At 38.6% G+C, this 22,600-nt stretch overlaps 1 protein-coding gene across 2 annotated transcripts in view; it reads right to left on the bottom strand.

Moving 5' to 3' along the window:
• The window catches only part of LOC124777691 (angio-associated migratory cell protein-like), a 52,609-nt gene that overhangs the window by 14,498 nt on the left and 15,511 nt on the right, over positions 1 to 22,600 (bottom strand). For both annotated transcript variants that reach the window (XM_047253172.1, XM_047253173.1), the window contains exons 2-4: positions 13,432 to 13,708; positions 10,446 to 10,573; positions 5,258 to 5,395 (exon numbers count right to left, since the gene is read on the bottom strand). In XM_047253172.1, the coding sequence (XP_047109128.1) occupies positions 5,258 to 5,395; positions 10,446 to 10,573; positions 13,432 to 13,690 (525 nt within the window). In that variant the 5' untranslated portion in view covers positions 13,691 to 13,708. The remainder of the gene's footprint in view (positions 1 to 5,257; positions 5,396 to 10,445; positions 10,574 to 13,431; positions 13,709 to 22,600) is intronic.

Below are 22,600 nucleotides of genomic sequence, written 5' to 3'. Positions count from 1 at the left end.
AAAATTTTCTGTCAAAATTTCATTTTCTTGGATACACCGAGATGGTAAGTAATCTTTCTTACCTGTTATCCCTGTTAGTTCTTTATTTCCACTCTGACAGCCTGAATCTATGGATTTCACTGGTAATTATAACAATGCTGATTATTTGCTAACCAAGTCAACTACATAAACAAAGAGCGATTGGTATTAACCCATTCAGCTTTATTCTAGTCAGTTCGTATAGCCCCACCCCAGTCTATCTGCAGGAAAGTTTATTTCTAGATGCAACGGGGGATTCCCCTGGCAGAGAAGTGAAGTACACTGTGCACGCATTCAAAAATCAACCTACGATTCATTCAGAAATAAAAGAATAAGTTCATAAACCAACAGGGATGCATTTCAAAATTATATGAGTAATCAATACGAACAATGTGCGCACCTGGCTGGCTGCTTGCTGCTACTGCTTATACAGCTAATAGCCGAACTTCTGTAGCCAGAAGCAGGAGAAGGTACTACACATGCGCAACTCAACTGCGCATGCGCATGAGCCTGCTCACAACTGCTGAAACGAAACTAATGTAAACAGTTGTGATGTCACACTCATCTTAGGAAATTTGTTGTTATGGAGCATTGCATAATCTTCGTACTCCTTTGACACATTTTGCTGTTGGCGGACGCTTGTACGAGCACTGTGTTTTGTTGTATATGGCGCATTTCCTTGGCTACTTAAGTTTTATTTTCATTTTTTCTCTCTCGTTCATGTTTTATTGCTGCAGTATTATTCTGCAGTACCGGGATATAGTAATATCCTTTGTTAGAGTATTGTTTCTTACCAGTCAAAATTACAAAAAATTAATTGAAAACTAAAAAAAATCCCAAAATTCTAAAAAATTTCTGGGTTTTTCCCTGTTTTCTCCCAGATGGAAAAATTCCCAGGTTTTTCCTTGATCTCCCGGGCCGTATATACCTTGTTTAAGTAATGACTCTAGGAATATATAGCAACCCTCTAAGTATCACTCACACATGGATTGCAAGGACAAGATTAGATTAATAACAGCATGCACAGACGCATTCACACAATCATTCTTCCTGCACTCCTTACGTGAATAGAATGGGAAGAAACTCTAATAACTGGTACAATATGTTGTACCTTCTGCCGTGAACTTCACAATGGTTTGCAGAGAGCAGATGTAGATGTAGAATCACACCTATGGTAAAAGTTCACTTAGGGTGTCTGTGGATTTTCTATTATGTGCTGGTGTTGCTAACTGCTGAATGACGGGTAGTGAATGTGATGGTTCGTGAGTTGGATGTGGGTAACCAATCACACTGGTCATAAAATGAAGTTAGCTGGTGTTTCATTTCACTCGCAGCAATGTAAGTTGAGCTATTAGGTCCCACCATAACCAACACTTCAGAAATCATGACATATTATGGAAAAACATGTGTATATCTTGTATACAAGTTGGAATAATTTTGTCGTGGCTGGCTCTGCCAAAGATTTTAATAATTCTGATGGAATGTCATCTACTTCAGGGCACATGTTTCAACTTGGGCCTTTCAGAGCCCTCTCAAATTTTTTCTTAGAGGATCATATCTCCATCTCATCTTCATTTACTTCCTCTTCTGTCTGCATAATTATGTTGGTTGGCTGGTTGGTTGGTTGGATTAGGGGAAGGAGACCAGACAGCGTGGTCATCGGTCTCATCGGATTAGGGAAGGAAGTCGGCCGTGCCCTTTCAGAGGAACCATCCCGGCATTTGCCTGGAGTGATTTAGGGAAATCACGGAAAACCTAAATCAGGATGGCCGGACGCGGGATTGAACCGTCGTCCTCCCGAATGCGAGTCCAGTGTCGAACCACTGCGCCACCTCGCTCGGTCCATAATTATGTCTTCAAGTTTGTTACCCTTAAGTAGACCATCTACGTATTCCTTCTACCTTTCGGCCTTTTCTTCCCCTTGTACAGCGTTGCAATCTGAGCTTTTAACATTCATACAGCTGCTTCCCTTTTCTCCATATTTTTTTTATTTTCCTTTATGCTGCAGGTATCTTCCCCATATTCATGGTAATTTCTTTGTGTTTCTCTTCTAACCATTTCTGCCTTGCAAGTTTGCACTTCATGTGAATCTCTTTATTCCCTTTTTCTTGCTTTCTGTATTTTTATTTTCCTCCTTTTATCAATTACACTAAATATCTTATATGTTATCCAAAGATTTCTACTGGGACTTGTCTTTGTGAGTATTTGACCATCTACTGCCTTCATTATTTCGTGACTCAACACCAACAATCACTGTCTGTGTTCCTTTCTCCTGTTTCAGTCAATAATTGCCTAATGCTGTATTTGAAATGTGGAACAATTTTGGGTCTTTTAATTCATCCACATCCCATTTTCTTAATTTCCTACAATGCCACAATTGATTCAGTTTTAATCTGCAGTTCATAGCCAACAAATTATAGTCAAGAGTCCACATCTGAACCTGAAAATGTTTTGCAGTTTAAAATCTGGATTCAAAAACCTCTGTCTTACCATTAAGTGTCTGTGTCTCCATTTAAATTCTACATACACACCCTTCCTTCATTATATTTAAACAAGTATTCACAGTATTTAAGTTGAGCTACATGCAAAATTCTACTTGGGACTTTCCCCTTTCATTACCCCTCGGTCAGTCCTTGTTCTACTATCTTTCTTTCTTTCTTTTCCCAGTATAGATTTCCAGTCCCCCATCACAATTACATTTTCATCTACCTCAAATCTGATAATATCTTTCATCTAATCATATATTCTTTCAAAATTTACACCATTTGTGGAATTAATAGACCCATACAGTTGTACTACTGTCATGAGTGTTGGCTTCGTATCTTGCTGTTCATAGCAGCTTACCTCCATACCTATTCTATTATTCACCGAGTACTCTGTGATGACTGGGTAAGTATTTATTTCAATTTTAGTGTCCATCTCTTCCTCCCCCCCCTCACCCCCTTTCTGTCCATCACCTTCTCCCCTTCTCTCTATCCACTTTCTTCCCTCCCTAATCTGTGTCCACACCTCCCACCACTCTCTCTGTTCGTCTACTACTTCCTCCTCTCTTTGTCCATTTCCTCCTCCCCCTCTCCCTGTCCATCTGCTCCTCTTTCATTTCTCTGTCCTCCTCCTCCTCCATGTTGTGCAATGATATATAATTTTGTTGGTACATTCAGTGACATATGTGGATACTGTCTGCTAAATGTGCTGTGAATATAGTTAGTAGCAAAGAAGTAATAAACTTGAACATCATGACATCATGCCTGATGAACAGCAAAAATGTAGCAAGTGCCAAACTCCTTTCCTCTCATTTTTTTGTGGGGGTTATAAGTGAAAAAGTTTTGTAAAGGTTTGAAATTACATGTAAAGTTTGTTGCAAGTCACTAAGTGCTCTCATTCTCAAATACTGGATGCTCTTAGCATGTTTACACTCAGGAAACAAGGAGGTAAGGCACTAACAGGGTACAAACTGGTATTCTTGTAAATGAAGTGCTACCACACAATACACATTTGTATGTCAATGCAATAAATAAAGACTGGCACTTTTGTTCTGACTATACTCTACAGACGATATAAATTTTTCCAGCACATTTTCACGGAATAACAGATATCAAAACCACTGCCCATTTCAACTCTCACAGATAAAATTTTTGTAATAGTCTAATGCAGTCTGCCTTTTTTGAAAATATGTTGTCTGATTTGACATGATAATTCATATACTGAGACACAATTTCCAAATAAATATCATAGAGAGGACAATTTTTTTTCACAAGTGGACGATGCAGGTCAGTGTGCTGGAGGAGGAGGCTGGTGGAGGGGGCAGAGGTCAAAGAAGGGACTGAATGGCAATGTATGCCACAGTAAAGTCATTCACATTGATGGGCCTTGTGCAGGAACTTCAGCCCCAATAAATGGATGATGTCAAATGACCTGCTATCCACTTACCTATCATACATTACAAAAGCAATCACTTCACAATTGTGAGATGGTAGAGTGCACATAGCATCAGACAGAAAGTTACTGTAGTTCTCATAATAATTTTTTAAAAAAATTGTTAGTGTTAAAGCGTTTTGTGTAAATGATCAAAAATAAGGGTGAAACCCACTGAATTTAAATGGTTGCAAAATTAATATATGAGAAACCAATAACACAATTTCCCCTACAATAACTGATAATTTATTGGAGCCGTGGCAAGGTGACCTTCATACAATGATCACGGTGCGAGAACAAATTACCAGACTGATGTTTTACGATGAGTATTGATCTAAAAACTAAAAATCATAGCATAGTAAATAACTATTATGTACTTATCACATATTTAATATGAAATTAATTGTATTTTCTTTCTTTGTCATCATTTTGTAACTAATTCAATGAAGGTGGTTATCAGCTCTCATCACATGTGAAAGTACAGCAAAAATAAAGACAAAGAGAGAAGAAAAATTTCATACTGAAATAGTATAAAACCCAAAACCTCAATAAACTAGCTTGCAACCTTACACATCACACTGTCATGCTCTCTTGCAGGCTACAATCAATGTCAAATTCATCTCCCAAACAAATGTCCCAGTAGGATGAATGGTTTTAGCGTAAGATACAGGACATTTCAAACCAGATAACCTTTCAGTCAGTTCTCCAATCCCCATCCCAAGCCCCCTGCCCTCTTTGTCAGTGTTTATTTGCTAGCTTCGAACTATAGTTCTAGCAAAGTTGTTATTTCCTAACATTAGTCATAATGTCACAGAACTTGTTGGCAAATAACAGAGTTATCCACATTGTCAAGGCGTACATACTATGGCCAATTTGCTGATTTTTCTTTGGGGCAAATACTTCAATTCCACTCATATCATCATTGAATCTATCCCATCCTACTTTGCACACTATCAACTTGCTCTGTTTTAACATTCTGTTTGCATATTCTGTCACATTTTCCATCTGTCACGCCTTTCTCCTTCTCATCTCTAATGAATTTAATTTTGTCAACAGTCAGCTTCAACAGCGCAATGTGCACTACTTTAATTGGAGCATAACTGTACCATGTCACATGACCAAGTCAGTGCCCAATATTCCTGGCTCTACAGTTCACTTTGCTGAGTAACAGTAAATTAATTGTTAATGTTTATGTTAACATAATGACTGCAGGAGTATTTATGATGCTCACCACACTGCATATAAGGTTGCTGTTGACAATTAATGGAAATGTAACTATTATGCATTTTACAAAAAAATTTTAAGAGTTGTATGATGAACATACCTGAAGATCACCATAACTGTCATCAGAACTCCAAGCCAGAGTTTTGGTTGGCACTTTCCATACCTGGATAATTCCAGACATATCAGCAGTTGCAGCATACATTCCATCATGGCTGAACCCAACACAAGAAACCGAATCCTACGGGAAAAAAAGGATGCATAACATTGCTAAGTTTTAGCACAAGATGATTATGACAAGCCTAACATCCCTTACTACATCATGTTTGTGACTGACATACTCTGAATACATGAAACAACACAATTCCTTGTCCAGATTACCTATTCAGGATGTATGGGCATAACATTTCACTGTACACAATTTTCAACAACAGTTCTGCTGGTATCATACACCTCTATGATTTTATCTGCTTATTCAATCTGAAATTTTTATTATTCCTGAGATCCACTGACAGTGGTGATTTAAACCTTTATATTTTCATAATTTTTTAAACTTTTAAATAATTCCTTAATATGAATTACAGGAAAAATTGGATATAAAATGAAAGACTGGTACATACAGCTACTACAAGGAAGGGAGAAGTTCCTCTTGTATGAATGATTCAGTTAGAGTTTGTTTAGGAAGTAGGAGTTCACAGCTACATCGTGTTTATTTTATTTATCTTTCATTCTTGCTACCAGTTACAGGGTTGTAGTATCACTTACAGCCATTCATTCTCACAAGCAGCTAATATGTACATTTATTTCTAATGTAAATTTATATGCCTCTAAGTTACATAAAGGAATTATTTAACAGTTTTAAAAATAATGAAAAATAACAATTTAAAACAGTCATGGGCAACCTTTGGTGATCCATGGGTAGGATTCACACACTTACTTAAGCTTGCAGGTCCCCTCGTCATGTGACACAACAGCAGCACTTCTAGTGCACAGAGGCCCATTTACATTGAGTTCAAAACATGTTCTGGAATATTGTTTGCGGTTAGCACTGAACTAGCAATGTTGGCAACTCAAAACTGTTGTTCTATGGCTGTATCAGTACAGATCAAAGGAACACTGTTGTTGGCCTGCTGTCACTAAATGCTGTTACACAGCACTAGTGTCTGTATTCTGTCTCGAGTCTTGCGTGCATGTTGTCTTTCTGTGTGTTGCTTTGTTACAAAATGGAGTGGACAAGGTGCAAAGTTTCAGAACTTTTCTCACTCAATCAGGCAAAGGAGTGCCTCTGGAATGTTAAAAGTCAAAATTATAAAACTATTTAAATCCAACATTACTCACTAAAAAGAAAAAAAAACTGCTGCAATGTTTGGCATCAGTGTCAGTGACATTGATAACAAAATTAAATGTCTCATCTCAGAGTACAAATCTGAGAAACATAGAACTGGAGAAAGTAAGAGATCTGATATTAGCGCAGATGATGTTTACAAACCGAAGTGGAAGAAACGGTCCCTTGAACAAGTCCACTGAAATGTTATACTACAAACAATGATAACAAGACTCATCATTTGATGGAAAATTAGCTGCCAGGAAATTATCGGAGCTTCCATCCCACGAAAGGGAGGTGGGGGAGGGGGGGGGGGGTTAGGGAGAAGAAAGATAGATAGATGCATTACCGTATTCACTCGAATCTAAGCCGCACTCGAATCTAAGCCGCACTCGAATCTAAGCCGCACTCGAATCTAAGCCGCACTCGAATCTAAGCCGCACTCGAATCTAAGCCGCACTCGAATCTAAGCCGCACCTGAAAAATGAGACTCAAAATCAAGGAAAAAAAAATTCCCGAATCTAAGCCGCACCTGAAATTTGAGACTCGAAATTCAAGGGGAGAGAAGTTTTAGGCCGCACCTCCAAATCGAAACAAAGTTGGTCCATTGTAATATGAGACACAATTTAGGTCGAATGAATGACGATTTAGCTACAGTAGTTTGGTTCGAATCGTAAGCTTAGCAGCTAAGCTTTACCAGTTAGCCATTGCTATGTGTCAGGCGCTCCGTCCGTATTTATTCGGGTACCCTTCCTTTTTCACGTGCTTCGTCTGGTTTGAATTGACTGCTTATTTTTCTTTGATCTGATACTAAACATTGGCAAGAGACTCCTATTTGTTGTTACTTAACACTGCTGCTTTCTTTGATAATGATCAACAAGAACCAAATAATAGACCGCGTATGATAGAAGATGTTCTGAACGAGAGTTTAGCTAAAAATTTTCTCCGTTTGAAAATCTTTGCAGACGCCTCTTTAGTACATTACATTCTGCACAGAAATTAGAGTCATCTTAGATTTAAAAATCTACTCAATTCCCTTGCTTCATTTCTGACTGTATCACTAATACGCATAAGAATAATACAAATATAAACATGACATGATATGTATATTCTTCCACGTTTGCTGTTGTCTCACTCTAGTTTCGTAGTTTATTAGGCAGACAGAATTTATGAGATAGCAGCAAACACGACAGAATACATGGCAAAATGTTTATATTCGTATTATTCTTATGGTGAAGAGAATACTACATGTGATTCACAATTCATAAAAGTTCTTATTAGCAACCACCTCTTCTCACAGAAAGTAGGGTTGGCCATATTGACAAACATCCCAAACAGTCCTGCAGTCGGATTTTCGTAGTTCATTGAAACGCTGCATATGGAATTTGTATTTACTTCGATGGATTATGTATGAAAATGCAGTGGTCAAAACACGGGGCGGAGGAAAAGAAGCTCGTCTTCCACCTTTGTTTTTTATTTATTTATTTACTGACGCAGAGGTTTTGGCGCCAGTATTTACCTTTGTGCCTGCAAAGCATGCTTGTGTAGCGGTACATATATTCGACAACAGAAGTTAGTTGTGGCGACACCTACCAACATTTTTCAGAACTTTCGCTTACTTTGCACTCGATTCTAAGCCGTAGGCAGTTTTTTGGATTACAAAAACCCGAAAAAAAGTGTGGCTTAGATTTGAGTAAATACGGTATACATAGTTGAATTGAATGCGCTTAGGAGGAGGCAGACAACAGTGAATGTGTATGTGGCAGGGGGATCACTTTACTGGAAGTGTTACAGACTTCGAGGCTGCAGCTGAAGAAATTATCTTCACTAAAAATGTTAATTTAATTTCAGTATGAAAATAAAAATATATATTCAAACAGGTGTTTCAGTGCCATAACTGAATTACCTTACAAAACCTTCCAACCAAAGCTTCACAAACTGCAGAAATTATCTGAGATATGGCTGGCTTTGAAACATGAAATAAATATGCAAGGCTTTGATAAGAATCTCCTGCTGCCATAAAATGAAGAGTAATAGCAAGTCTTTCCCTCACAAAAATTGCTTTTCTGAAATTTGTCTCTGTCTTTGAAACAATTGGCCTCATAGCATTCATCAAAATTTCAAAATCTTACAGCAACACCCTAGTGAAGTTACAAAAACCAGAACCATCTTTCAATTTCAGTTTACACAGCATGTCATTCCCACCACATCTTCTAAAAGACATTTTGGTCCGCCAATGATGAGTATGTTGCTTTCTTTGCTACTTATTTCATTGAGTATGATTAATGTAGACTTGTATGTCACTAATTCTTCCTTTTCACGTGTCATAGTGCAGTTCTTGCTGCAAATACACAATGTGAAATATTTCCTGCCAAGTCCCCATAGCAGATGATGCGAATACATACATATAAATATTTGTCAATAGTGTAGACAGGGATGCAAACAATGAACAATGTTGCTAACATGTTGTGGAGCAAGTTGCAAACAGAAACATGTTTTTAACTCAGTGTAAATCTGGCTTAAAGTCAGGACTATAGCATCCGTGACTTGCAATGCATCAATATAATGGCATGCATTTCATGACACGACAAGCCACTGGACTGTTCCTGTAAACACATACTTTTGAGAGTACATTCATTTTATGTTCACACTATCTTGAAATGTGTACACTTATATATATTCTGGATTCGAGGCAACTTGAAATGACATCACGGAAAAGTAAACGCCTATAAAAAAAAACTGGTTGCTGTTAATTCTTTATATATTACATTTAGTTTAAGAAGTTGCTGTGTTCTACGAACAGACAAGAAGTATTTACTAATATTAATACAAGAAAGAACAAGAAAACAAAACAACAATAAGTACGCAATCCCTGTCGACAAGCAATTCGGTGTAATTTTGTGACAGGTCATTCAAGTGTTTGAGATCTACTGTATATATATCAACAAACACTATTATCAAGCATTTTTTTAAAAATATTTGTACAAAAATACTTTTTGTGACTGACTCCACAGGCACAGTTTGTTTCTGTAACACAAAATAAATTAAGCACTCTGACTAGAGACTCGTGTTTCACTTGCTCAAATTCAGCAGCGGTAAACTGGCATCATGCATGCACAGAGTAAGCAAAACTTTCACGGGTCTGCAACATGAGCCAAAACCCAAACAAACCAAGTGTCAGTGGAAATATCCGAAAAATGCATCCTAGATGGAATACATGCAAGTGCCTCACATTCATTCATTCATTCATTCATTCATTCATTCATTCATTCTCTCTCTCTCTCTCTCTCTCTCTCTCTCTCTCTCTCTCTCTCTCCCTTCCCTCCCACAAATTTCTTCCGTGGACTGCGTTGAAACCAGTTGCAGCAGTTTAAAGTCTCACTAATGATGATTGAGTAAAAATTCAAATTGGATACAAATACCTATGCCTTTTCAAATGAACCACCCCAGTATTTACCATAGTAATTTGTGGAAACCAAAATCTGAACGGCTGGAAAAATATTTTAAGTCCACTTCTCCCAAAAGAGAGTTCAACATTACTGAGCCATCTTGTTTGATAGAAAAACTACACATTCAGCTGTGGATCTTCTTTAGTAATTTGTTTTCTTGTTTATTCTTCTTTAAAAATTGATGCTGTTTCAGCAGTTGATAAGCAGATGCTCTCTTCCAAAATAATATTCAAATCATATAAAACTTCCTTTCTATAAGTGATTTTATTTAAATACAGAAGGTTTTGAGATGCACCAGTTTTGTCAACACTAGCCCCAACAAATTAATCTGAAGTAAGACTCACAACACCAACTATAGATTATTTATTGGAACCAGGGTTATGGGTTTACTGACATATGGCCATTTCTGAAAGGAACAGCAAAAATTTGGGATGTTGCCAGTTGCACAAAATGGACATTAAATATTGCTGAATATTTAAAAAAGCCTACAATGATACACTGATAACTGTCGAACTTACCTTGTGATTTGTACATTCAAACAAAATTTCTCCTGAGCTTGTGTTCCACACATATGCTTTTTCATCTTGTCCACCTGTTATCACGAGCTTGGATTCTTTTGGTTCAATGTCACAACAGAATACAGAACCTGAAAGAAAAATATATTACTCGAAGGAACAGGTGCCCAATCCAAAAAGAAGACTTGGATGATAAATAATTACAAACTCAGTAATAAAATTATTTGTAACCCATAATTTTGGGTATTCCTCAACTTTGAAATGTAAAGCTGATGCCAAATTAAAGGTAATTCTACTCTACGGATTTCCGAGTGTGAGAAGCAAAAACAGCTAAACACAGGGCGTCCCAAAGCATATCAACCAAAAAGTCACTCTTCCCTTTACATTGTTCCATTAGCCTACCAACCTGTGACTTTATCCCTGTTGGAGAAGTTTCTCTATATATGGCTTACCCTCCTAATATTGATATTAAGAAAGAATTTTAAGTAACTCTTTCAATGATGTTTCCAGCACTCATGAGTACATAACCATTGGCTTGTTTTGAATGTTAATTTGAAACCAGTAATTTATGTTCTTAAAGTTGCAGAAGTAGTTTTTCCTCGTATTATATACACTTTCATTTCTTGTATTTTGTATAGATATTTTCCTCTTCTCTTCACAAAGAATTATACTTGCTTCTCTGAGCTGACAACGCTATTCTGATCCTTTGGGTATATTCTGACGGAGGTCTTAGCATGCAGTTTTTTATCCTTCATGGCTTCTTGACTTCTGACATCAACCAGGCTTTATTTTTGTGCTTCTCATAACCTAATTACTGCAGTGCCAAGATTTTATTTAAAAGATTCCATTCTTGAATTGCTGATAATTATTTGTACAAGCCCAGGATGTGACATTCTCATTTCTTCACATGCTCCTTGTTTTCATGCAATGCACAATAAGTCTTTGCCAAACAGAATACAAAAACAGGGGTGGAATGTGTTGCTGTCTACTTTATTGAAGCTACAAAACCTAGCATTTAGTCAAAAATCAAGGAAGGAAAATAAACGTTTAATGTTCTCTCAATGATGAAGTCATTAGAGGTGGACCACAAGCTCAATTGGGAAAGACGGGAAGGGAAATGGCTCACGCCTTTTCAAAGGAATCATTTAGGGAAATCACAGAAATCTAAATCTGGATGACTGGATGAGTATTTGAACGTATATCCTCCCAAATACGAATCCACTGTTTTCCCACATCGCTCAAAAACATAGAGTCAGTTTTATTGAGGAGCTCTCATAGTCTCATTCTAGACAAACCATTTCTGTCCTTGTTATTACTATGGTGATAGGGATGAGGAGGTGATAGTGTAGCGGTCAGAGTGGTCACCACTACATGATGCAGCAAGTACATTGTTACTGATATTGTGTGCTTTTTAAATGGGACAGTAAATCAAGTGATGTATAAAGAAATATCTCAATCAAAACAGCATACTGTTATACACATGAATTTTGTTTCACTCCTTATACATACTTTGAGATCGCAAACCATGCTATGAAATCACATTGACATACTTAGTCCTGGACTTGAACTTGTTGAAAAGAAGGCTTTCAAGCTGGAAAGTGCGATATCGGCTGCTATCTGTTCCACACTTTCAAATACACACACCGCCACCTTGTGCCACTGCATTTCCTACAGCCAGCACCATGGCACGAGGGCTCTGCCACAAACGACACAAACGATTATGCCACAACCAATGAGAAGCAAGCATTTGTTCTCCAGAGCTCCAGCTGCAGAAGTACTTAAATTTGAACATTCACGCACTGAGCTCATTTTGCGTGTTTGCTTGTTGAATAATATTTACAGACTTTCATAGTGGCTACGGCTCATGATCTACTGAAAATTTATTGTACTGAAGACTGACTAATTTGTAAATTTGCAGTATCTGTATATGTTTCAACATTCAAGGCTACTGTTTGCAATTGCGACAGCAATCTCACGAATCTTTTTACTATTTGATATTAGATGTAGAATAAATTAATATCCGAGTTTTCTGATCATGAACAGTAACTGTTCCTCACTCCTGTAGTCACTCTAGAACCACATGACATGCAACGAATGTCTAACAGAAAAGTACGAGTACAGTGACCAAAAAAAGAAAATAAATGCATAACCTGCCTTCTCGGATAAATTATCATGCTTGCCTCCACCAAAAAGGGCTTTAGCTGAGGTCCACAACTGTCAAAGAATGGTTACATAACTCTTGTGTACCTGTATAACAGCATCTCAATTTGCTAATGTTTACTGCTTCAAGCATTGTATTGCATGCATATGAACACTTGTTTTGGGATATTGTTCATTTTTAAGCATATGATTACTGTGTAGATGTACACATGACAATTACTATTGGCATTTCTGCTCTTCCTCCACTACTGTCTACTGCTCCAAACAATCCAATCGCAACACATTATTATCCAATGATAAATTTGACAAGCTCCAAGTATTCCTTTCAGTGTGAGACAAGTAAGTATATGCTTTGCTGCAGACCAGCTGGCGGGTATGATAACACATTCTTTGAGTTGCTGATGAGCTACATGGAAATGAACTGAAGTTTGATAAAATGTTAAATTACTCTGTTTTAACTCCAACACTCAACAAAGTCTCCATGAAGGTATATGTTTCACTCTGCTAACAAAAAACTGCCAATACACTAATCCTGTAACTGATAATCTACACATCTTCATTTAGCCTATGGTTAAACAGCTTTATTTGGAATGTGAGTCACAGGTAAAATTTTGGAATGGGTTGATCCCAATCAATGTCATTTTGCATGTAGAGAATATAATCCATGCTTGCAATTGTATCAACAACGAATTCTCAAATAATTATCAATTTTCAAGACACACTGCCCACTGCAAAATTCTATAGCAACAAACAACTACTTTCCAGCCCCACTGGGCAACACAAACTTAATCAATGCAGTAAGGTAGAGACTGCAATGAAGAGTCTTTACCTATGTGGTTTGTGAAAACAAGTTTTGAATCATCACTTGTTGGTACCATGGCCTCTGCACCTTCTTCTGCCTGCCCAGTATCATCGTCGTCGTCATCGTCATCATCATCATCATCCTGCTCCAAGCCTTCGTCAAGTTCTTCAACTGAAACTTCTTCATACCACTGTATTTCTTCATCAATATTTTCTTCTTCTATGAAACCTGGATCATCATCCATTATTATTTGTGGTGATTCTGGAGGAGTATCCAGAAATACCATTTATCCCACCACCAACTTCTGTAAGGAATCATAAAGATTAAAAAGATGAACATAAAAGTAAAATGTACTACAAACATGGAAAATCCTCTATGGAATATAAATATGACATGTTGAAAAACATCAACAATAGAGAAGAGAGGTGTGTGTGTGTGTGTGTGTGTGTGTGTGTGTGTGTGTGTTACACTGGTGGAGTTTTGTTCCCGGTCTTGACAGCAACGCTGAAAGGCTTCCACTGGTAAGGCCATTAGACTGTCAGTTACATTCTTTTGAATTATTATGTAAATTGAAGATGGAGGGGGGAGAAATGAAAGGAAAGGAAAGGGATGGTACTAGTGATGTCAGTTGCACAGAGACTTTATGCAGACTCAGCGGCAATGAGTGAAAATGTGCGCCAGACCAGGATTCGAACTCAAGATCTCCTGCTTACTGCACAGTTATGTTAACCACTGTTCAATCTAGATGCAGTGTTTATCACAACTGTGCGGACTATCTCAGCATGCCTCTCAGCCGACCCACATTCTCACCTAGCACCACCAATCCCAGGCCCAGCCCCAGGCTCCATCCACCATGCTCACTTGTTTGAGATTATCGCAGGACGTTGAATCAATTATATGTATGTCTGATGTCTGTTCTTTCATATGGGAATCTCAAAGTAGCAAGCATAGAGGACATGGATGGGACTGTGGATAGATGGCGCTAAGGGGGGACGTGGGTTGGCCGAGATAGTCCACACAATTGCGATAAACACTGTGCCCGGATGACACAGTGGTTAATGCAACTGCCTAGTACGGAGGAGGTCCCAGGTTCGAATCCCGGTCCAGCATATATTTTACCTTGTCGTCACTGATTCCGCATAAAGTACTAATGCAGCTGACATCAATAGTTCCTTTCCCTCCCCCCCCCCCCCTCCACTTTTAGTTTACACAATAATAGTTCCTTTCTCTCCCCCCCCCCCCCTCCACTTTTAGTTTACACAACTGCAGATTCTGTGCGGTGTCTGTTTTCTCAGACATGTCTGAAAGCAGACATCAAGCATTTATACAATTATTTGGAATGATCTGCAGAGTCCCAAAACGAAATGCTTTCCAGACAATCTTCAGTTTCAGGAAAAGAAAAAAAGAGTCACAAGGATCAGGTGAATAGGGGTGTTGTGGAACAACAAGAATCTCTTCTGAGGTCAAAAATTCCATGACAGAAGTGGCCATGTGACAAGGGTCATTGTCATGATGCAGCATCCACTTGGCTGCAATGTCCAGTGTCATTTTATTCACCAGCTTTTCCTTAGGCCTTTCAAGGACATGTTTGTAAAACACCTGGATGATACTTTCTCATGGAGGAACAAATTCTATATGCAAGATACCCCTAGTGTCAAAAAAGCAAATCAGCATAATTTTGATCTTTGATTTGTTCATTCAAGCTTCTTTCAGTCAAGGAGATGACTCAGTGTGACACTCATCACTTTGCCACTGTCTCAGGATCGTACTCAGAAATACAGGATTCATCACCTGTAGTCATACGACTGAACGATTTGTGGTCATTGGCAACTCTCTCAAGAAGATAAATGCACACGTTTCTATGATTGTCCTCCCCCTCCTCCCCAGTTGTGAGGTTTTTCAGCACCATTTTGGCACAAACCCTTCACATGCGATAAAACTTCAGTCAAAATTTAACGTGCAGTGAAACTGTTTAACACAGGCCACCCATCATCCTTACTGCACAACATCGATCTGATCTCACAAGAGCGTGCACACATTGAAGTTTTTGTCAGTTTTTTAAGTGGAAGGTCTCCCTGAGAGAGGTTCATCTTCCAAACGGTTTTAGCCTTCCAAAAATTATTTGTGCCAGCAAAAAACTTATCCTCTTGATAGGGAATGTTCCCCACTGGCCTGTTTCAACTTTTCGAAGGTCATATTCACGTAGCTCTAAATTCCCGTTTCATTTTCATAACAAATCACGTGATGGCCGCACTCAGCAGAAACTCAGATCGAGCATCTGGAAGGCATGAACACACTAGCGTACACAAGTAGAGCAACACAGCATTGCCATATTGCTCACATTGTTGTCAGTCTCTTTACTTTCTTCACACACACTTCAATTCAAACACAGTCAGAGCACTTCTCCCCCATGCTGGGAGAAAGATCAACATACACAATACCTATTCTACCACTGTTTTCAACTGGTACTATCCCCCTATGAACCACTCACATGCAACACCTGTCCCATAAAACGCATCTTCCACTTCCTATTGCAACCTATCAAAGGCATTTCCTATTCTGTTAGACTTGATCATAAGCAGTGGCGTAGCAAAAAATCAACCATACAATTGCTTAAATATGTTGCATGCCAAAAATCTAATGACTTCAGCAGTTATTTTACTAGCCTTGCAATTTGTATCCTTTACTCCAGCACCACCAGCTCTGAACTGTGCAGTGGGATCTTTCCCTCCAGCACATCCTCCATATCCAACGTTCCTGTGGCCTAAACCAACAAACATCCTCAACCTCCAGCCATTCCCAACCCTCCAATCACTACTGCCACTACTTATTCTTGTCTCCAGCCCTTTCTTGATCTGACCTTCTATTCCACTTTCTTTCTCACTTTCACAGTGATCAGTTAACTACGAGAGTCATTCAATAATTAAAGAGACAAACTGGTCTGGGGAAAAAAATATTAGTAGGGAAAGTTTGGTACTTGTATGGCTTTAAATTGGCATCACTGGGATGAACCCTGATCAGCTGATGTATCAACATTATTTTGTTTATAACCTCAAAAACACATTTCAAGATGGTGAATCCACTTGAAATGTCCACATTAGCTTAACAACTTTCTGTTATTCATTTTTTACTTGCTGAAGGCGAGAAACCAGTGAATATATACTGCAGAACATCTAAAGATTTTGGTGAATGTTCTATGAATTGTGCCAATTTTTACAAGTGGATAGAGCAATTCAAAAATGGTTGCAACTCAGTAACTGATGAACACCGTTCTGGCTGACCAGCTGCAGTTTCAACTCCCTCACTTGAAAGTCGAATTATGACATTATTCATGCCGGCCGCAGTGTGACTGTGGAAACAATAGTTGATAAGGTTCATGTTAGTATTGGTACAGGTCATAACATCATCTGTAACAAGCTGATGTACCACAAAACATATGCAAGATGGTTCCCAAAGGAGTTGGCATAGCTACACAAGGAAACAAGGTTGAGAGTGTGAACAGAGCTAAAGGAATATTATGAAAGAGAAGGTGAGCACTTCCTCAAAAAATTTTAACTTGTGATGAAACTTGGGTTTACTATTATGAGCCAGAATATAGACAAAGCATGAAGTGGCAGCACACGAACTCACCTGTCAAGAAAAAATTCAAAACCCAAGCATCAGCAGGAAGAGTCATGGTGACCGTGTTTTGGGATGCTGAAGGTCCATTGTTTTGTGATTATCTCAAACAGCCACTACTGCTCGGATTTGCCTTTAAACATGGTGAAGCCAGCCATGAGATCGAGATGTCATGGATCTCAGAGGATAGGTGTGATTCTCCAGCAAGACAACATACGTCCTCATATTGCTCAACTAACCCATGAAACCATCGACAAAATGGGCTGGGAAGTACTGCCTCGTCCCCTATACAGTCCTGATTTACCACCTCATGATTTCCATTTGTGTTGGTATCCGGAAGGAGGCATTATGTGGGAAGAGGTTCCAGGACAATGAGGACGTGAAAAAGTTTTTGGGAAATTGAACATCAAGATAGAGAGTTCTTTGCAGCCAGAATAAAAATGCTTGCAGCCTGTTGGAACAAGTGCACAAATGTTCAAGGGGATTATGCTGAAAAGTAGAAAAAGTATTGTTTTGTAAAAATAAATACTTTTTCTCGAGACCAATTTGTCTCTCTAACTATTGAATGACCTTCGTATATTAATGCTACAAAATAACCCACAGTTTCTCGGAGGTGAGAGCATACATCCTCCTCCTTTACCCTCATGTGTTTAGCAGGAAAAAAAGAAAAGGGGGGGATTCTTCTGATGAATCACATTGCAGAATCTGCTATCTCATAGTTAGAATTATAAAATTGCTGTTCCTCAAATCTATCTGGACAGATGCTCCTAGCTACTTGACAATTGTGACTGATTGCCTGCAGTCTTAAACTACTGGATGTTTACATTCATGTATGTATATTACGCTTATTTATGTTGTGCACTAGCTGCCAGTCTTTATAAAAAGTGTCTATTACTGCATGTACTCAAGCATTTCATAATAATTTTATTGTTATGAGTAGACTTCAGACACAGCTGTGTCTGAACAGCACAAGAACTTCTGATAAAACCTCTTCATTAAAAACAATATACTGAGTTCTGTGTACTAGGATAGCTCCAGTTCAATTGTGTACCTGTTAATTCCCTAATTGGGTATTTTACTAGCTGAATGAGTGGAAGTGTATTGAGAACTTTGCAGAAGGCAGTGAACCCTGGGGTTCACTGTTTAGAACTGGATCTCGTGAACAAGCTGAGTTCCACACAATTTGTAATTGTGGAAACCACGTCACATCCTACAGAGGAGTTGTTCAGTCAAAAAAAGCCACAACCTGTGCGGCCACAAAATATGGTCCATAATTCTGCAAGAAAGTGATACCAATGAGACAATTCTATATTGCTGTGTAAGTTCTACAACCCACCTTAATGGAACAACATGCAACTTCTTCCAAACATACAGGATGTTACACTGTCAGTTATCTACAACAGATCATTGTTAATAGAATGGCCATTCCCACCATACACAATACAGAATCTACAGCCTAACTAATCAGATTCAGTTGCCCCCCTCCTGTAAAGCATATATAATTGTTTTTCAATTCTGTAGACTTATTTCTACATTCGACATTTATGTATCAAAATTAAAACTATGTTGTGAACTTTCTCCACAAATATGCCACAGAAAACTGGGCTACACCTCAAATAAGAGTCATTTGGTAGGGGCCAGCTACTAGCTAATCATAGTTATTTTTCAAGCACCATATTCCTATTGTGTCATCTCTTGAATAGTTGTAGGCAAAACACTGTCAAGTTTGGCTGGCTGTATTCTGGCAACATAGTTTTTCACTTTTCACCACTGCAATCCGTGCATCAAAAAGTTATTTTAGTCGTACCATAAAACTAAACTAAAATTTAATTACACACTGAAAATTACACCCTGTTCAAGTTTCTCGTGACAGAATATATTCCTTTCCTGCTTTCTCTTGCACTTTCTGAGATATATACTGAAACTGTTAGCACCAGTACATTAACGACAAAGGAGTGTGGATGAATGTTTATATTAAACTGCAGCATACATACAAAATATAATAAATGGCTGATACGCCTGGTAGCAAGCAACAGAAACAATACACGAAGGCTGTTCAAAATGCATCTGACTTTTATTATAACATTAATCTTTATTCAGATAAAATTGTTTGACACTAGTCAGCTTCAGTGTCTACACACCTCTCCGAACGCTGCTAACATTTCTGGAAGTGTCACTAGAAAGCCTCTTTTGGTATGGTCTACAGCTGCTCGTCAAATACTGCATAATGTCTTCCCTTTTCTGAAATCTGGTCCATTTCAGAGTCTTTTTCAGTTCAGGGATAAGTCAGAAGCCACTATGCCTTGGTTAATGGGAAAAAAACAACAGCTGTGTTGTGTTTGGCCAAAAAACTCTGAATTCATTGATAAAGATGAGTTGGTGTGTTGCTGTGGTGAAGTGCCAACTGCCCACTGTCCTCAAGTCTGACCATTTGCATATTATTGCTTCACAAAGGTGATACGGAACATCTTAGTTGTACTCCTTATTGACATTAGTAGCTTGTGCTGTGTACTTGTAATGGACCACGACACAGGAGTCAAATAAGGTAACATGACTTTCACATTGCTGCAAACCTGCCTCACTTTTCTGGGTCTCGGGGACGATGTATACTTGCATTCTGATGACTGGAATTTTGTTTCTGACTTGTACCCATAAACACTGCACGCATCATCAGTGATCGCTATGCTACGAAATTTGGGATTGCTGTTCAAATATCCAGCATGGCCTGTGCAATATCCGAACGGAGTTGATTCTGCTCAGTTGTAAGCAACTTTGACACGTGTCTTGCTGAGATCTCCTGAGGTCGAAACATTTCATTAAAATGGAATGAAGGTCCCAAAACTAATTTTAACCTTGTCTGCAAGTTCTTTAATCGTCATTTGTCTACTCTGCATCACCAGTGTTCTTTGTGATCAATAACTACCACGTTTGTGGGTGGTGCTTCACTCTTCGCTGATGCGTGGCCATCTCTGAAGCGATTGTACCAGTCCATCTGTGTGGTACCCGCTGCTTCGTCCTCAAACACTTGTCGAGTCTTGGGATTGCTTCAACTAGAAAATCACCACCAAGCTTAAAACAATATTTGACACAATGTTGTTCCACTTTTTCTGTCATTTTGTACACAATTCAAAATCTGATGACTAACACTTACACATGATCACTTTTCAATGTCTAGCCAGCGGCTGGTTGTTTCTACAGTGGTGAAAAGACTCGGGCATGCACACTAAGACAATAAAAAGTAGGTCTGATATTTTGTGAATGGTCTTCATACAAGAGTCTCTTACCTCTACAAGGTAGAGCAAACAGCACAGAAAAATTTTAAATGTTTCACATTCACGGACATCACAAGATATAGTGGTTAGTTCATCAAATAACTCCCTCTTGTCACAAAGCACAAAAAAATTGAGATCAAATGTAGAACATCACAAAAAATGGCTGTATCTTCTCATCACAATCGGAAACCACATGTGACAAAGCTTACGTGGAGACGGGTCAATTCCATGTTTTAGGTGGGAAGCATACTGAGACTTTGCATCTGCACTCACTCAGCAAACACATTTTAAAAAAGTACACCAAAGGAATTATCCAAATTGGTCACAAATTGATATTCATACAGGTATCTACATGTTGTTGTTGTTGTGGTCTTTAGTCCTGAGACTGGTTTGATGCAGCTCTCCATGCTACTCTATCCTGTGCAAGCTTTTTCATCTCCCAGTACCTACTGCAACCTACATCCTTCTGAATCTGCTTAGTGTATTCATCTCTTGGTCTCCCTCTACGATTTTTACCCTCCACACTGCCCTCCAATACTAAATTGGTGATCCCTTGATGCCTCAGAACATGTCCTACCAACCGATCCCTTCTTCTGGTCAAGTTGTGCCACAAACTTCTCTTCTCCCCAATCCTATTCAATACTTCCTCATTAGTTATGTGATCTACCCATCTAATCTTCAGCATTCTTCTGTAGCACCACATTTCGAAAGCTTCTATTCTCTTCTTGTCCAAACTATTTATCGTCCATGTTTCACTTCCATACATGGCTACACTCCATACGAATACTTTCAGAAATGACTTCCTGACACTTAAATCTATACTCGATGTTAAATTTCTCTTCTTCAGAAACGCTTTCCTTGCCATTGCCAGCCTACATTTTATATCCTCTCTACTTCGACCATCATCAGTTATTTTGCTCCCCAAATAGCAAAACTCCTTTACTACTTTAAGTGCCTCATTTCCTAATCTAATTCCCTCAGCATCACCCGACTTGATTAGACTACATTCCATTATCCTTGTTTTGCTTTTGTTGATGTTCATCTTATATCCTCCTTTGAAGACACTGTCCATTCCATTCAACTGCTCTTCCAAGTCCTTTGCTGTCTCTGACAGAATTACAATGTCATCGGCGAACCTCAAAGTTTTTATTTCTTCTCCATGAATTTTAATACCTACTCCGAATTTTTCTTTTGTTTCCTTTACTGCTTGCTCAATATACAGATTTAACAACATCGGGGAGAGGCTACAACCCTGTCTTACTCCCTTCCCAACCACTGCTTCCCTTTCATGTCCCTCGACTCTTATAACTGCCATCTGGTTTCTGTACAAATTGTAAATAGCCTTTCGCTCCCTGTATTTTACCCCTGCCACCTTTAGAATTTGAAAGAGAGTATTCCAGTCAACAGCTTTCTCTAAGTCTACAAATGCTAGAAACGTAGGTTTGCCTTTCCTTAATCTTTCTTCTAAGATAAGTCGTAAGGTCAGTATTGCCTCACGTGTTCCAGTGTTTCTACGGAATCCAAACTGATCTTCCCCGAGGTTGGCTTCTACTAGTTTTTCCATTCGTCTGCAAAGAATTCGTGTTAGTATTTTGCAGCTGTGACTTATTAAGCTGATAGTTCGGTAATTTTCACATCTGTCAACACCTGCTTTCTTTGGGATTGGAATTATTATATTCTTCTTGAAGTCTGAGGGTATTTCGCCTGTTTCATACATCTTGCTCACCAGATGGTAGAGTTTTGTCAGGACTGGCTCTCCCACGGCCGTCAGTAGTTCCAATGGAATATTGTCTACTCCGGGGGCCTTGTTTCGACTCAGGTCTTTCAGTGCTCTGTCAAACTCTTCACGCAGTATCATATCTCCCATTTCATCTTCATCTACATCCTCTTCCATTTCCATAATATTGTCCTCAAGTACATCGCCCTTGTATAGACCCTCTATATACTCCTTCCACCTTTCTGCTTTCCCTTCTTTGCTTAGAACTGGGTTTCCATCTGAGCTCTTGATATTCATACAAGTCGTTCTCTTATCTCCAAAGGTCTCTTTAATTTTCCTGTAGGCGGTATCTGTCTTACCCCTAGTGAGATAGGCCTCTACATCCTTACATTTGTCCTCTAGCCATCCCTGCTTAGCCATTTTGCACTTCCTGTCGATCTCATTTTTGAGACGTTTGTATTCCTTTTTGCCTGTTTCACTTACTGCATTTTTATATTTTCTCCTTTCATCAATTAAATTCAATATTTCTTCTGTTACCCAAGGATTTCTACTAGCCCTAGTCTTTTTACCTACTTGATCCTCTGCTGCC

This window comes from Schistocerca piceifrons, chromosome 2 (genome assembly GCF_021461385.2).
Source record: "Schistocerca piceifrons isolate TAMUIC-IGC-003096 chromosome 2, iqSchPice1.1, whole genome shotgun sequence".
NCBI lineage: Eukaryota > Metazoa > Arthropoda > Insecta > Orthoptera > Acrididae > Schistocerca > Schistocerca piceifrons.
This window is presented reverse-complemented; position numbering and strand designations above follow the sequence as displayed.